The sequence below is a fragment of the Haplochromis burtoni genome, unplaced genomic scaffold (assembly GCF_018398535.1).
Source record: "Haplochromis burtoni strain Fernald_Lab_line unplaced genomic scaffold, NCSU_Asbu1 Contig_25, whole genome shotgun sequence".
Classification (NCBI taxonomy): domain Eukaryota; kingdom Metazoa; phylum Chordata; class Actinopteri; order Cichliformes; family Cichlidae; genus Haplochromis; species Haplochromis burtoni.
In genome coordinates this window covers 1,452,831-1,469,015 of record NW_024582386.1, presented here as the reverse complement: position 1 = coordinate 1,469,015, position 16,185 = coordinate 1,452,831, and the positions used below count along the sequence as shown (strand labels likewise).

At 39.8% G+C, this 16,185-nt stretch overlaps 3 protein-coding genes across 3 annotated transcripts; all 3 read right to left on the bottom strand.

Moving 5' to 3' along the window:
* Positions 1-1,968: 1,968 nt before the first annotated feature.
* On the bottom strand, positions 1,969-4,871 carry psmg2 (proteasome (prosome, macropain) assembly chaperone 2). Its single transcript, XM_005917539.3, has 7 exons — positions 4,650-4,871; positions 3,671-3,842; positions 3,324-3,382; positions 3,102-3,220; positions 2,835-3,014; positions 2,460-2,580; positions 1,969-2,360 (listed from the first exon to the last, which is right to left on the bottom strand). Exons 1-7 carry the CDS (start codon positions 4,704-4,706, stop codon positions 2,280-2,282), a joined length of 789 nt encoding a protein of 262 aa, XP_005917601.1. The 5' UTR covers positions 4,707-4,871; the 3' UTR covers positions 1,969-2,279.
* Positions 4,872-6,170: 1,299 nt separating this feature from the next.
* On the bottom strand, positions 6,171-6,653 carry LOC102309362 (glyoxylate reductase/hydroxypyruvate reductase). The gene is made up of 2 exons (XM_014332117.2): positions 6,401-6,653; positions 6,171-6,340 (listed from the first exon to the last, which is right to left on the bottom strand). Exons 1-2 carry the CDS (start codon positions 6,531-6,533, stop codon positions 6,240-6,242), a joined length of 234 nt encoding a protein of 77 aa, XP_014187603.2. The 5' UTR covers positions 6,534-6,653; the 3' UTR covers positions 6,171-6,239.
* Positions 6,654-8,583: 1,930 nt separating this feature from the next.
* Positions 8,584-13,785, bottom strand: zgc:136493 (probable 2-ketogluconate reductase). Its single transcript, XM_042218909.1, has 6 exons — positions 13,701-13,785; positions 11,679-12,057; positions 11,413-11,584; positions 10,309-10,486; positions 10,138-10,262; positions 8,584-9,102 (listed from the first exon to the last, which is right to left on the bottom strand). Exons 2-6 carry the CDS (start codon positions 12,052-12,054, stop codon positions 8,946-8,948), a joined length of 1,008 nt encoding a protein of 335 aa, XP_042074843.1. The 5' UTR covers positions 12,055-12,057; positions 13,701-13,785; the 3' UTR covers positions 8,584-8,945.
* Between the last annotated feature and the right edge of the window lie 2,400 nt (positions 13,786-16,185).

The following is a 16,185-nucleotide window of genomic DNA, read 5'->3' as shown; positions in this document are numbered from 1 at the left end:
CTGTTCTTCTGTGGTTATTTATCTACAAACCTGTTGGTTTGGTGCTATATTAATTAAATATAACAATAATAATAATAATAATATTAAAACAATAATATATGTCTTCTTTTGGATGAAAAGAAGTTGGATAAATTGGAAGAATTAGTATTTGGTTAGCTAAAATTATCAGTTGTAAGCTAAACGAAGATTACAAAGACACATAACCATCCATAAAATTATATTTAGTCATTTTTTAAATGTAATTTTATGATGATTTGGTGTTCAAGATGTAAAACTAAACATTTTTAGTAGCAGGAGGATAGATTTTTGTCAGTTTTTCCTTTAGTTTTCATACTAAGCTAAACTAGCAGTATGTAGGTTGTTGCCCACAGTGGTTGTAAATGCTGAGACCCAGTAAATATAGTAAGAGCTATACAACAGAAAAAAAACAGTTTAAAATAGTTGTGTTTGTCCATGAACAATTTATTGTGTTCAAATTTTACTCTATGTTGTATTTTGTTGGTTTACTTCCGTGGCATCTTATAATCTTCTATCTAATTTCAGGATGTGAGAGAATCCTAAAATTTAGGATAAGAAATATTGTCAGTATTAAAATATTTGAATTAAAAACCTGAATTAAAACTATATAGAAAACAAAATGCAGCTTCTTGCTTAAGAAATGGGACGACTCATAAAAACAAGACTTGGAAGTGGGCGTGGTCAGCACCAGAAGCAGTCTGAACTGCTGATGACAGGACAGTTTTGACTGTCTCATTGTTGCAGCAGATTCATCAGACCAGGAAATATACTTCCAAATTTATTCTATTGTTTAGTTTTGAAGCCTCAGTTTCCTGTTCTTGGCTGACTGGAGTGGCACCCAGCGTGGTTTGCACTTCTGCATATCTCATTTGTAACCAGTAATTCTGAGTTACTACTGATTTCCTGTCAGCTCAAAGCAGTCCTCTGCTTCTCCTCTGACACCAACAAGGTATCCAGAAAATCACTGGATATTTTATCCTTTTCAGACCATTCTCTGGAAACTCTGGAGATGGCTATGTGGGAAAATCCCAGCAGATCAGCAGTTTGTGAAATACTCTGACCAGCACGTCAAACAACCACATTCACCAGTGGCTTAAATGATTTTCCTTCCTCATTCTGAGGCTTGTTTTGAACTTTGTCATCTCAAGCATGTCTACATGCTTAAATGCACTGAGTTGCTGCCGTGTGATTGATTGATTCGATTATTAGAGCAATTGAAAAGGTATAACTACAAAAACAGGTGAGTATCTTTTGTACCCTAACAAAAATAACCAAAACAATATTATTTTTTCTCTTCTTCAATGTGGTCAATTATGCCTATCAAATAAACATTAAGTGGCTTGTGTGTACATATTTAATACCTTATTTATGCCTAAATGGCACTTAGTAGAGTGCTTTTATTACAAAAAATGTTTTGAACTCCTTAAATCTGCCCCTGATGAATACCCCCATATTAATTTAAAAAGATATAATTAAAAGTAATAACTTGAAAAATCATTAGCAGTAAAAACTGAACTGAAATGAGCAAACAAAAGTGTGAAAATGAAACTGAAAACAAATCCAAGACACAAAACTATACTAGGAATCCTCAACTGCTTATACACCATTTTATTTAATGTCCTCAGTTCAAATTTACTTGTTTCTTTCAAATTATTCAGATCCAGGACTTTTTTTTATTGCTCTCCCTTAAAAAAAATCTCTGCTGTCAGCAGGACATTCCTTTCCCACAAGTGGTCTACACACAGAAAATGAGTCAGACTGAAAGGAAAACCACAAAACGGCTTGAATCGGAGCGTTGTGCTGTTGTTACCATTATAGGTTGTAGAAAAGAATCAAATTACAGAGAGGTGGGGCTGCCAGGAATACAGCATGGAGCCTGGCCAACCACTTTCAGTTAAGTGGGTGGAGGCTTAATCCAGTGATCCACAATCAAGATGAATTCACACCACATTCCTGTAGCAACTGTTTATTAGAAAAACATTTTTTTAAACCAGGAAATAGCAGTCCAGAAGTGAATGTTTGGGTCACATCCTGTATTTGTACATTTTATTTTGTTATGTCTGAGTTATTTAAGATACATTTCCAAGACGGAGGAGATTTATGTGGGCAATTTCCATCTTTCTATATGTCAGCGCTGCCATCAGTCACCGGGTTTGACCCCAGTCGAGAGTTTGCTGAGGTCTGAAAACGACAATATGTGGAGCAAACGTCTTGCATTAAACACAAATTATAGAGGGTAAAAAACTAAAACACTATACATATCAGAACAGTGCAGGCGGGATGCCGTTTCCAAACAGGAGACTCCAGGAAGTCGGGATCTTCCATTTGTTGGGCTGTTTGCTCTGAAAGGAGAATTGGAGAACAATGATTCTCCTCACAGTGACATTACCACTCCTGTGAAACTTTAGGTTGCTTTAATGCTGCGCCGTGGTGTCACTTACATTATCGTCCAGCAGATGGAGCCAGTCGTTGAGGTGGTTCGCCAGAGCGAAGGCATCGGGGATGTTGTCACCTTCTGAACAGAAGAGCAGCAGCACAGCCAGCGGGAGGTCCTCTTTGCAACTGTGCAGCACACGTGATCACACAAACACAAATAATATTAACAAGGAAGTCTTGCTGAGGCGTTTCAACATACTGAAAAAGTGTCTGAACACACAGCAGACACCTACAGCTGCCTTTATTGTGATTTATATTGGAATAATTATTAAACTGTAACAGTGACCAATGCTCTTACACACAAAAATAAAAATGATTTTAAAACCAGCTCCCTGTGTTTCTGATGATCTTTTGTCTACCTGCAGGTCTCCTGTCTCTACCTGTCTGTGTAAAGTCCTTTGGTGATGCCTCCTCCGGGGATGCAGAGTCGTGGTTCCGTGTTTCCGTCTGTGAGTCCGGGGAAGGCCGGGACTCGCTCCATTTCCCTCCAGCCCAGCTCCTTCAAAGCATCCGCGCTCCCTTTCAGCAGGGACGGCGTGACCAGGTACCTCAAAGGAGTGCTAGCAGAGACACGTGTTTGTTGAGCAGACATGATTGAAAAATGCAAAAGTGAAGAAATAAGGCGATGGCGTTGCAATTGTACTTACCCCTGCAGCTGCTGGTCATCTCTCTGGTAGGCGTGGCTGCTGGAGAGGACGACAGTCCTGGAGAAGCCGCTGGATTTGATCCAGGACACGAGCATCTGACGAAACTTTTTGGTCTTTGACTGCAGTTTAAACAAAGGTAGAACAAAAGAAAACAACAATAGGCATACAGTATGAAGGGAACTCAGAGAATGAACTGACGTCATACTGATGACTGATTGTTACCTGAAGAATTGGTGCTCTGATCTGAAGGACCGCCAGCTTCAGTTCTGCTGCTGCGTAAACTGTGGATTACAGAGGGTTACTTTTCTTTTGACTTCACAGCAGCTGCAGACAAAACTGCTGATCACCTGACTGATGGTTGACAACAACAGGACTAATGTCAACTAATAAGACAGTGCTGATTAAAAACAATCAGAAGATCCCAGTTGGGATAGCGGACATCCCAGCGGACAGCAGGAAAGAGACAGTAGACTTGAAGGGAACATTTCTGAGTTGTTTTGTTTTTAATTTCTGATCAGAAATGTCGACATCTCTGTGTTAGACAGGCACCAGCAGTGACCCAACTGTACCTTCAGCAGGAGTGTGCAGCTCCTCGCCATCTTCTTTGCTGCTGGCATACGGGTTGTTCCCGGCCATCGGGATGAGACAGTCAGTGTGTATGTGGCCCACCCTACTCATGTTCAGAGTGGACACGATGAGATCCACGGCCAGCTGACCCACGTTACCTACAGCCACCGCAGGCTGGAGGAGGAAAGAGGGAGAGGAGAAGTAACAAAAGTAAAGAGAAGGCGAGAATCGTTTTAATCACTTTTTCCTTTTCCTGAGCACATTTTAGTTGTGCAAAACATCTGATAAAGAAAAACATGCGTTAGAGAGGTCCAGTTTTTACTAGGCCTCTAAGTTTTTTTTCAAATTTTAGGACAGTTGCATTTTTTTTTGTAGTTTTATTGCACTGTGCAAGTTTAAAGTCACCCCTTATTTCTTTATATTTTGCAATAACAATGGAAAACAGGTGCAACAAATTGTTCAAACATACATGGAAATACAGCAGGCAAAAACAAATTTGTACTATTATTCTTTAACATTTTCCATAGATTTAACTAAAACAATGGGAATAAACGTTGCCATGCATTATCGTGACAGGGTGCGCGTAGTGTCATGTGTCATTCATTCATCCCTTGAGTTAGGTGTCTTTTATGAGCTTGAATGATTCACAGGTAAATATTTAGTGGCTTGACACACAAAAAGACTGCTCTGAAAATACAAAGAAATAAGGGCTGGCTCAAGACTGTGCCTCTGCGTCCCTCCACAGTGGACTTTAAATCAATAAGGCTGTAACCGTGGCGCAAACACCCAGCTTGAATCCAAGGGGTTTAACAGGATTTTTGCATTACACGTGTAGGAATTAAAGGTATTTTTATACACAGCCAGTTTCTTGGATGAAAATCACAGAAGTGAAGCTTTTGTTTTTCCCTGGTGATTACACGAGTCTCATATGAAAGCATGAAGCAGGAACTGATGGGAGGATTATTTTCGTCCGTCACTCACCATGACGAGGGTAAAATCTCTGAAGGAGGGTGCTGAGCTCTGCGAGGAGATAAACATGGTGCTGTTCAGCCAGCAGGCACACACGACCCTACAAGCCTTCAGATAAACAAACTAAATTAAAAGTTAGACGTCTAAATTACAATCCCAAGGCAACTTTCGCTTCTATTTTCATTCCTCGCGTTGTGGACCTGCTCGGCTCTGTGTCGACTGTTGATGACGGTTTCAGTACCACGCGGGGATGCCCAAGTTAAATGTTACAGTGAAGCTTTGTTTGTTTTTTAATAGTTTTAAGTAGACTTCTTTAACAAGCATCCACAGATTTGTTTAAAGCTCCAAATGTTTTTTTTTACTTACTGTCATTTAAAGTGGTGTTTTATGTGTTTCTATTACGATCAGGCATGTTAACGGTCAGACTGTAGCTCTGCAAAGATTTACTGCGCGTTAGAGATCCTCAACTCTGTTGCCTCAACTGTGCTGTGTTCATTTATCTATCGATACATACATCCATAGATCCATCCACCCATCCGTCCGTCCCTCCTTCTGTCCTTATATGTACTATTGTATGTGTGGTAAAAACATACATAATTTATTTACACTCGGCAGAATTGCACATATAAATATATATACATGCTTCACAGAAGCATCAGGAGTCAGCTGATGTTCATTCACGCTTCCTTTCATTTTTATTCTATTTTTATTTCTCTTTAAATGAAGGATGCCTTCAAGGATGTGGTAAAGGGTTAATATATTCCTCTCCAGCTTGTTGTGCTTAAAGTAAGATAAAAGGTGGTGTAGAAGATGAAAATTGCATAACAATCAGACATGTAAGGTACTAAAGAGAAACAGCTTTAATTAGTCAGTTTGCAACAGGTCAGTAACATGGTTGGGCATAAAAAGAGCACCAGAGTGGCCGAGTGTCTCAGAAGTAAAGATAGCCAGAGGGTCAACAATCAAGTTTACAAATTCCGGAACAATTTTAGAATAATGTTCCTGAATGTAAACTTTATGAAGATTCTGAGAATCTGTAGGAATCTCTGGGCGCAACAGACAAGGCTGAAAAATCGATACAGGATGTCCGTCATCTGTGGGCAAGGCGTTAAAAGCAGGCCTGATTCTATCATGGATATCCCTACATCTGTCACAGGGTGGAAGTAATTTTAATCTTTTATTCTGCGAGTTTCACGGTGTCTGCATGCTTTTATTTTGAAAGTGAACTACTTCCAGCCCACATCTCCCCAATTAAAATAATGGCTTCTCGGGGCTAAAGCCAATTTAAACTGAACTGAGGCAAAGTGAAAAACTGTTCTATGGTCAGACGAGACAAGATTTGAAATCTTTAAAGTCAGATGTGGTAAACAAATTATGAAACCAACTGAAGAAGATTTCAATGTAAGGGTCTTCAAGCAGCTTTTTAAACTTTTTTAATGTGTCTGAAACAAGCAGAGCATCATTTAAAACACAACTTAATGATTCTGTTTACACTGTATGCAAGAAGCCATTAACCCTGAGTACCCCACATGTAAGAGTTCATCATTATTATTATGTGATGTACCGCTCTGGCTGCAGAGCGTGGGTGTCTTCAGAGACATATTACCTGGGTAAAGGTTCAGGATGAGTCACATCTAAAGCTGCTGCTCGAATTTCTCCAGACTGCAGAGCTTTGACTAAAGCATCCTGATCAACAACCAGACCTGAAACATGAAAAGTCACAAAATCAGGCTGAAAGCACAGAGACTGGTGAGGACTCGCATCTCTGCTGACGTTGACCAGGGTTGCAGTGGGTTTCATGAGGGACAGCTCCCTGTGGCTGGTCAGGCCTTTGGTTTCAGGGGAAAGGTTGACAACGAGCACAACAAAGTCGGCCTCCCTCAGCAGGTCATCCATGCTTTCACAGTAACTCGCCCCCACTGACTGCTCATCTTCAACTCTCCTGAACAATACACACACACAAAATAATCACAAATGTACAATAAACACTGTATTAACGTCAGATTTAAAATTGGGATATTTAATATAATTTTAAACAGCATCAAGTCAGTTAAATTTCTGGTATATTGATCAGTTGAGTAGCAGAGGGAGTTTAATCAGTATCAAATGCTTTGGTGATGATAAAAATTAACACCAGGTGCACTAAAGTGGCAACAATGAGACAAACCTTAAAGCAGGAATTGGTTTTACAGGCGGAGGCTAGTGACATTTTTCTCTCTTCTTCTTTTCAAACTGTTTTGTCCCTAGTTTTGCATTTGGCTAGGCTCAGTGTCACTACTGGTATCATGTTGCCTGGACCCTACAAAGGCTGCACTAGTAGTCCAAGTCCTCTAGCATGGCACGCCAATACTTGCCAGAAGATTTGCTTCCAGCACAGTCTCAAGAGCATGAAGGAGCTTCCAGGAGACAGGCAGTTACTGTAGGAGAGCTGGAAAGTCCTTAACTCATCAGCAGGACTGGTATTGGCCTCTTAGTGCAAGGAGGAGCCTGATAAGCATTGCCTGAGCTATAAAATAACCTCCAGCAGGCCACTGGAGAGAATGTCTCTGACTAAACAATCAGAAACAGACTTCATTAGGGGGTTCTGAGGGCCCGACATCCTGGCCCTGTGCTCACTGGAGCCTGGTTAACATATGCAATAGAATACCAGAATTGGCAGGTCCAGGGTGGGCGCCCTGTGCTTCACACTGAGATCTGATTTAATTTTGTGTTAAAGTGTTCCTTTAATTCTTTTGAATAGTGTGTATTCATTTCACTATAGCAGGATATTTTCGATCAGTTATTACAGAATTTTCTGTCGCATAAACTCATAAACTGTCCAAACTGTGCTTACCTTCTGTTTCTGTTGTGATACAGGATCTTCATATCAAACCCTTTGCTTCTCCGAGCAATTCTGTATCCGATGTGTCCCATTCCGATGATCCCCAGAGTCGACCCGGTGACTTCGACTCCCATCGGGTTTTGTGCTATACTGGTAGTCTTGGGGTCAACAGCTATTTGGTGACCTATGAGAAACATTTTTCTGCTTGTAATAAGGTTGCTTTTCTGCAACCTTATTACATTATTACCACTAGCGGCCCAGCAAATTTTAGGGTTGCAGTTATGCTGCAGTAGGTCTAAACTGCTGGGGGATTCCCATTATGCACTGAGTTTTTCTTCTTCAGTCAACTTTTTCACTCGTATTCTGTTTATACACCTCTCTACATTGAATTATTTAATTATTATTAATCTCTGGCTCTCGTCCACAGCGTGTCTTTATTCAGTCTTCCTCCCTTAATCCCAACCAGTTGTGGATTAAGGGAGCTGCCCCTCCCCGAGCCTGGTTATTCTTCTTGTTGAAAAGGAGTTCTTCCTTCCCACTGTCACCAAAGCACTTGCACATATGGGGGCCATATGCTTGTTGGGGTTTTCTCTGTTTTCTTTCTTTTTTTCATTGTAGGGTCTTTACCTTACAATATAAAGCACCTTGAGGCAACGGTTGTTGTGATTTGGCGCTATATAATTTTAACATTAAGTTATAAAAATTGAATTGAATTAAAAAGTAGGCAACACAATGGCCTCAGTAAAAGAAAGAAATGAGTTCCAATAGTGACCAGTAGAAAACCACCACATTCACACGGAAAATAGGGTACACAAGATTTATTTTTCTTTCAAAGCTGGAGATGTAATTCTGGCCAGCAGTCCAGGGCATAAGTGCACCATGGTCAGAGTTATCAGCCTGGTTCCAAACAGGAAAAGATGGTCACTCATAAGGACAAGCAGTCACATATCAGCCTTGCAACTTCCCCAAAAAGACTTTCCACCCACCTAAAAGGCCTTGTGTTAGTAGGAAGTGAGTAATAATAATGAGTAAGAATTATAATAATAATTACACATATTTTCCACTGAAATGACATCAACATACTTTAAAAACATGTGACATGTAAAAATAAGAAGTTTTTAAAAAAAAAAACTCGATTAATAAACTAAGAGTGGTTGCATTCAAGCTGCAACTTTTCTTTCGTTCTTTGACTTTTATTGCAAGTTTTTTGCTAACGTGAACATGAAACAGTTTTTCCTCAAACGAATTAAAGTTTCAACAGTCATTAAGTTTTCTTAGAGGAAGTCAGAGATTCAACACAGTTTATCCTATAGCAGGAATATTGTCCTATTCTTCACAAAAACCTACATTTTTACAGTTTGTTGCCCAACAAGTGTCCACAATAAAACCAAAGAGCCAAAAATAAATCTCTAACTAACACCAGCTCACCTTCTTTTATAGGAGGGACAGAAAAAAATAGAAAAAATTCTTGGCAATATTAATTAAAATCATTTCAACTTGACTTCATTGGGAACAGGTAGGCCATTCACAGCTGCTACGGCGTTATCCACCATGCACTGAACCGTCCGTTTTATTGTAGCATAGGTGTAGGTGCCAACGTGGGGTGTGATGAGTACATTAGGCAGGCTGAGGAGAGGGTGATCCCTGCACAGAACACAGCAAGAAAAGCATCAGGAGACAGCTGATGTTCATTCATGCTTCCTTTAATTTTCATCCCATTTTGTGTGACTGCATGCACAGGCTGGTAAAGGGGGGATATTTTCCTCTCCAAACAAAATGAACACATCAGAGAGAGAGAGGAAAAACGGCTCAGACTGAAACACCACAGAAGACAACAAAAGTGCATGATGACAGAATCATTTCCATTGTTAATACCTAACCAAATCACGAACACTCTCAGGGAGGTAGGTGGAATATTGTCACAATCTACAATGAAAAAATACTCTCATGAATTTCTCAAGGCAAAAAAATGGAATACTATTCAATGGCCAAGTCAGTCACATAATCTCAACCCAATAAAAGATCCTTTTCAGATAGTGAAGACAAAACTGAAAGAAGAGAGACCCACAAACAAGCTGAAAAAGAAGGCGGATGCAGTAAAGCTCTGGCAGAGTAGAAAACACAGCATCTGGTGACACTCATTGGTTCTAGACTTCAGTAAGTCATTGACAGCAGAGGATTTTTAAACAACTGATGAAACCCGTCCTTATATTTAGCTTTTGTTTTTAGTTTTTCCAATTAATTTTGAGTGTCTAAAAAATGTGTAAATGTATATATAAACATGTCTGTAATTCCTAAAGAGTTAATCTATTACTTCTGTTGAACCCCTTGAATTAAAGCTGAAAGTCTGCGTCTTAATCAGACTGTTTGATTTAAAATCCACTGGGTGGTGAACAGAGGGAAAATTACAAAGATTTTGTCTTTGTCTGACAAATAATAGACCTAACTGTACATCTTGAAAAAATATTAAATGTAAGATTCTTCAAGCGTCACACTGAAACCAGCACTGCATGGCTTAAAACACAACTTAAAGGCCCTGTTTTGTTCTAATAAGAGTCTGTTTACACTGTACGCAAGAAGCCATTAACCTTGAGTGCCTCACATGTAAGAGTTCATCATTATTATTATGTGATGTACCGCTCTGGCTGCAGAGCGTGGGTGTCTTCAGAGACATATTACCTGGGTAAAGGTTCAGGATGAGTCACATCTAAAGCTGCTGCTCGAATTTCTCCAGACTGCAGAGCTTTGACTAAAGCATCCTGATCAACAACCAGACCTGAAACATGAAAAGTCACAAAATCAGGCTGAAACTCCGAGACTGGTGAAGACTCGCAGTCACAGTATCCTCACTCTGCTGACGTTGACCAGGGTTGCAGTGGGTTTCATGAGGGACAGCTCCCTGTGGCTGATCAGGCCTTTGGTTTCAGGGGAAAGGTTGACAACGAGCACAACAAAGTCGGCCTCCCTCAGCAGGTCATCCATGTTCTCACAGTAACTCGCCCCCACTGACTGCTCATCTTCAACGCTCCTGAACAGCACAAAAAAAAAAAGCAATCACAAATGTACAGTTAATGCTGCCACATTTATTAATGTCAGATTTCTTTAAGCGGGACAGAAACACTACGATATGCAAAAGCATTTGCTCACAAAACACGCGATGACCTTAAATGAATGTTGTGTTTTTAATTCCGCTCCGGACTCGTGAATCTCAACCCAGCAGCAGCGGTAACGTTTGCACGTCCTCTCCCGTTAATGCGGCAGGTAAATAATCAACTAACAGTGCATATTATGTTAGCGCGATCTGCCTTATTACAAAACCTGCCATTACTGTGCATTTAGGTGACCATGATGAGACAGACAGAGTCTGGCTCAGATGCTGGCAGTTCTCGCTGCAGTCTACGGTAGCTCTCCTTTCAGGCCAGGATAGACGAAAGTTCAGTAAGTGAATGTGTTTAATTGTAGGCAGGGACATTACTGGATATTCTTGTGTAATTGCTACAGAATAATTTATTTATACTTTGTTATTGCTACAGAAGAATATTTATTTTATTATTTTACATTTACAATTTTTTTTTCCTGGGGACCCTGTGACACCCCATTGAAGAGCCTAGGCTGGATCTCTTAAGATCTCACTGTTGGGTTTGTAAGGCCATGTTACTCCTAAATTTCTATCTTGTTCAAAGAGAAGATATAAAACAAAGTTCTAAGCTAATCGACCTTAGTGTTCTCCTTTTTTAAAAATCGATAGAGAATCGATAAAGAATCGAATCGTTAAACAGAATCGAAAATGGAATCGGAATCGTGAAAATCTTATCAATACCCATCCCTATTACAACGCTACATCTGAGTTTTGCATTGGGTGAGTGAATACTTCTGGCAGTAGTGAAGTACTGTGTATCTATTCAAGTCACTTTAGCAGGATTTTTTGGATCTGTTCGATGAATTGGTGCTTACCTTCTGTGTCTGTTGTGATACAGGATCTTCATATCAAACCCTTTGCTTCTCTGAGCAATTTTGTATCCGATGTGTCCCATTCCGATGATCCCCAGAGTCGACCCGGTGACTTCAACTCCCACCAGGCTTTGTGGTATACTGGTAGTCTTGGGGTCAACAGCTATTTGGTGACCTATGAGAAACATTGCCATATTTCCAGTTTAAATATCTTTGGGTTTTACTCAAACTGCTCCACCCTGGGATCAGATTTGAACCTTTGACCTCACCTTCAACTATCTTTCTTGCGGATGCCAGCAGCAGACCCATAGCCATATCTGCAGTGGCGACACTCACCACGCCGGGCGTGTTGGCCACCTTCACCCCGAGACTGGTAATGTACGGCACATCCAGGTGGTCGATGCCCACTCCTCCATTGGCGACCACTTTTAGTGATGGAAGCGAGCTGAGCAGCGACGGCTCGGCTGCAGGGAAGGTGTTCCACATCAGTATGGCCTGGATCTTTGGGCCGTGCTGCTGGGGGTTTTGTAGAAAGTCTCTGAGGCAGATTATGTTGAAGTGTTGTTTTATTATGTCAGTGACCTCTTCGATGAAACCCTGCTCGCCCACCTCTGAGATCAGAGCCCACGGTTTGTCCTCTGCCATCGTCTGATTGGATAAAGCACAGGATTCGTAAAGGAGAGGGTAAACAGAAAAGAAAGGCACTGGGACCAGTTCCCACCTGTTTCCAAACTTTACACTACGATCTGGATTATTGCCTAGCATTGACATTAGTTAAAATCCAGTTTTATCTTTTTTATTATCCCCAAATGTATCATCCAGATGACTAGAACCACTGACAGGTAAAGTGAATGACATTGGTAACCAATGCTACGGTGGTACCTGTCAAACGTTGACGTGTATTTAGTATTAAGTACATAAGAATTGCTTTTTCTAGTCCATTTCCTGAACATTGTAGTTTCACTACGGCAGACCCACGTCATTGACAGCTGCCGTGACACCATTACGTAGCCAAGCTCGTAGTGCATGTAGCTTGGGAAGGTTTCTAATGAATCGCTGCATTCTTAAAGATTTTGAATGGAGTCAGGTGACCAAACAGAAAAAAAAAAAAAACTTTTCAAATGGTGTTTAAAAAAATGGATGTACATGGTTGTATTTTCTGTGATAGTGAGTTGGGAAATCTTTTATTTTAGTGTATTACAATGCAGTACTTATGGTTGCAGGCCAGGGGACTCATCCTGCCCCAGGATGTGAAACAACTGTGAAAATAATCAAGATTGGAATCTGTTCAATGAATACTACCAATTTGCTTTTAACTGAAATATTTGTATTCACAAATGCAGAATTTTCAAGGCTAACCCTGACTTGACTGGAAGAATGATCTAAATCTGTTTAGTAAGTTTCCGAAGGTATTTAAAAATGGATCAGCCCTTAAATTATTCTCATTACTTAATCATTTTAAGTTAATCTTACTGAGTGACCCAGAATTATGAAGAACAATTACCAATTAACAAAAAAGTTTCAACTAATTCCTCTTGTGGGACACCCACACTGTATGTGTGCAGAGCTTCAGCTCCACGCACTCAATGACTCTGGAGAAATTAAAGGACATAATAGTTGACATGAAATTCTCAGTTGATTACTCTACCTGTGTGCCAACATTCACAAAGATGCCGCAAGATTCCAGAGAAATTAAAGGAAATTTCTTCTCAACTTCAAGAAGATTTGACTGAATTTCCAATAGAAGTAAATCTAATGAAAAATTAAAAAACATATTCTCTTCATATCCTCATTTTCATTTCTTCATTCACACACACACACACACACACACACACACACACACACACACACACACACACACACACACACGTGTCAATCCTTTTTCTTTAGTCTGTTGAACAAAAATAAGCAACGAAGGAGAAGCGCTACCATAAAACTTAGTGCAGGAGCGCAAGAAAGTTTAAGCCGCAGATAGGGGGCGGTTAGCTTCACGGAGACCATTTTAAGGTCGTTAGGATTCTCAGCTCTCTTTTCCCTACTCCCTTATGTACCATCCTACTCGCTTTCCTTGACCTCGATGACATTTCGAAGTCAAAGAAAAGTTGTTAAGAAAAGGCGACAAGGTGTACTTTTGGAAGGTATAGCCCTAATGTTTTCTTAAAATCACCACGTTTTTCATTAGCTCAGTGTTTTAGGTTAAATGCTCTGTGAGACTGTCGGTCACAGCTCACCCCTGGACCAGGCTCAGCAGCACGACCCACAAAACCTGTTTATGTTGTAAATTCACTCACAGTTGTTGAGCTCTTTCCCGGCCGCTCCTCAGAGAGGAAGAACTCTTTAAGGAACGCGCGGGATTTCAAAATAAGGGCTCTTAAAAGTAGTATGACTTGAAACGACAGATGTCTCCTTAACATGGATTTCTTATTCAAACATTTAAACTTAGATCATATTATTACATAACTGGACGTCTTTATTTACTAAAAATGACAGCTCACTTATTGTTTTTAATCTTCTCTCTCTCTCTCTCTCTCTCTCTCTATATATATATATATATATATATATATATATATATATATATATATCTTCATGCATATCTTCATGCAAACAGAGTCAGAGAGAGTTATTTCGATCACGTTTGTTCATAATGTGATTGTTTACTTATTACCGTAACAACGATAATAATCAAGTAACAATTAAAAATTAGTAACGAGGCAATCCTTTATATCTTAACCCTTATGTGTAACCAAATTCAACAGGTGTAGACTTATTAAACAACGCGTGGGGACATATATGACAGTTATAGACAGATATACTTGACAAAAGGAGTTTTAACAACAACAACAACAACAACAGCAATAAAAGCAGCTAGCATTCAATATTATTATCTTATTTTTTTATTCATCATTTCATAAGAAGCTTTTAGTTAAGGTCACTGCCCCACTTGAGTGGCTCCAAATTGTGGTGGTTTTACACACTTGCCTAACAAGTGAAAGACGCCCAGAGACGCAAATCCGTTTGGGGTTGTGTCAGGAGGAGCATCCCACATAAAAATAAAGAAAGAAATTAAGAAATCATCCTTAAGGTGTGTGGAGAGGAGCAACAAAGTAGTGAAAAGAAATAGGTTTGCATAAAAATTAAGAATTGTTGAACACAGGAAAATAGCTACTTGGCTGGAAAACAGTATTATCACTATTCAAGGAAGTTAATTTGAAAGATCATATTTGTTAAGCAAAAATACAGAGAGACTGAAAGAGTCTGGGGCAAAACTGACTAGAAGAGAAGAATAAAATAGGAATAAATGGGGATAGTAGATCCCTTACTTATCAGCCTAATAAAAGATTAAAAGCTAAATAAGTTGAAAATGGAGCTGATTGAATTGAATACAAGTGCAAAAAGGATGAATTGGATCTGGAGCATAAAATAAACTAGATCATAATTATAATATATACAAATTAATAATAGCAATAATAATTTAAACTAATATTAATACTATTAATAATAACAGAGCTGGGATGAAAACCAGATAAATAAATCACACAAACACATAATAAATGAAATAGGGAGGTTTGTGTGGTGTTTGGCAAATATAGAAGGTAGTGGTGATGATCTAAGAACATCTGGTGTGGAGGGTGTGACAGAAAAATAAATAAATAAGAGCATATTTTGGTTAGAAAGAAGATACGAGAATCAAGATGCCATCAACAAATAGATCTAAGTGTAATGCAGGAGTGTAGAGGATAATAATAATGTCTCAGAGATTGCATGTCAAATGTGCAGTGAGGTTTAGTTATCACTTAGCTTTGCTATGTGTTGTCTTGCTGTTCATATGACTCGGTTTAATAAACCCTGTTTCAAGAATTCTGCTCTTTTCCAGAGGATCTTTGATTTTAATTGGATCTAAAAACTTGGTTACCTTGTTGTCTTCAAAATTTCTGACCCAACATCATTCGTTTCCATCATTTTCCACGCTGCACACACACAATCTGATACTAAATGATACAGGTCACAGGATCTCCTGAATGTCTTCACTGTAAATGAGAAGCTGGACAATACCATTACTTTCTTTAGCTGGTACACAGGTTTGTGCGGGATCGTCGCCTTAAGAGCCCAAGAGGCAAGTGCTGGAGCCCACAGGTTCCTTACACGCCGGGTATAGCACAGACTGCTCATTCTGGCTGAAAAGTTAGTGATATTATGCATATTAATTACGAGCTCAGTAACAAAGAGCCCGTGGGCTGACAAAATTATTCCAAACACTCCTGTGTGCTTGGAGAGCAAGTGTTTTTAAAATAAGTAAGAGAGCTACCTTTCAGCTGAAACCTGGGTGGTTTGTCTCTGCTGCGTCCTCAAACTGGCATGAAGAGCAAGCTGGTGGGAAAAGAGTTTGTTCTAGAGAAATATTAAACACATAAGACCTTACGAGGATTATTTCTTTGACAGCACATTGTGACATGTACTCCCTCCAGCACGGAGAAGAGAGAACGGGAAGAAACCACTGTTCCCAGCGACTGGGCAGGTGGCTGTTTCCTGGATGCTGATTGGTGCACCAGCCTTAGAGAACGATCAAAGGTCAGTCGCCACTGTCCATAAAGAGACAGTCCCTGAAACTCAAAGGAAGTTTAGAGTAGCATAACTGGAGGCTATAACAGCTTAATTTTTTTCACCAAACAACCCACATACAGTGGGGCAAAAAAGTATTTAGTCAGCCACCGATTGTGCAAGTTCCCCCACCTAAAATGATGACAGAGGTCAGTAATTTGCACCAGAGGTACACTT

What these genes read in the sequence shown, in the direction of transcription:
- psmg2 (XM_005917539.3), bottom strand. Translation starts at nt 4,706, where the DNA reads ATGTTTATCTCCTCGCAGAGCTCAGCACCCTCCTTCAGAGATTTTACC. An exon ending in GCTGCACACTCCTGCTGAAG is followed by an intron (nt 3,383 to 3,670) that starts GTACAGTTGGGT and finishes TGTAATCCACAG; the next exon opens with TTTACGCAGCAGCAGAACTG. An exon ending in TCCATCTGCTGGACGATAAT is followed by an intron (nt 2,361 to 2,459) that starts GTAAGTGACACC and finishes TTCTCCTTTCAG; the next exon opens with AGCAAACAGCCCAACAAATG.
- LOC102309362 (XM_014332117.2), bottom strand. Translation starts at nt 6,533, where the DNA reads ATGGATGACCTGCTGAGGGAGGCCGACTTTGTTGTGCTCGTTGTCAAC. An exon ending in CCTGGTCAACGTCAGCAGAG is followed by an intron (nt 6,341 to 6,400) that starts ATGCGAGTCCTC and finishes TTCATGTTTCAG; the next exon opens with GTCTGGTTGTTGATCAGGAT.
- zgc:136493 (XM_042218909.1), bottom strand. Translation starts at nt 12,054, where the DNA reads ATGGCAGAGGACAAACCGTGGGCTCTGATCTCAGAGGTGGGCGAGCAG. An exon ending in TATCACAACAGACACAGAAG is followed by an intron (nt 10,487 to 11,412) that starts GTAAGCACCAAT and finishes TGTGCTGTTCAG; the next exon opens with GAGCGTTGAAGATGAGCAGT. An exon ending in CATCCTGAACCTTTACCCAG is followed by an intron (nt 9,103 to 10,137) that starts GTAATATGTCTC and finishes TGTTCTGTGCAG; the next exon opens with GGATCACCCTCTCCTCAGCC.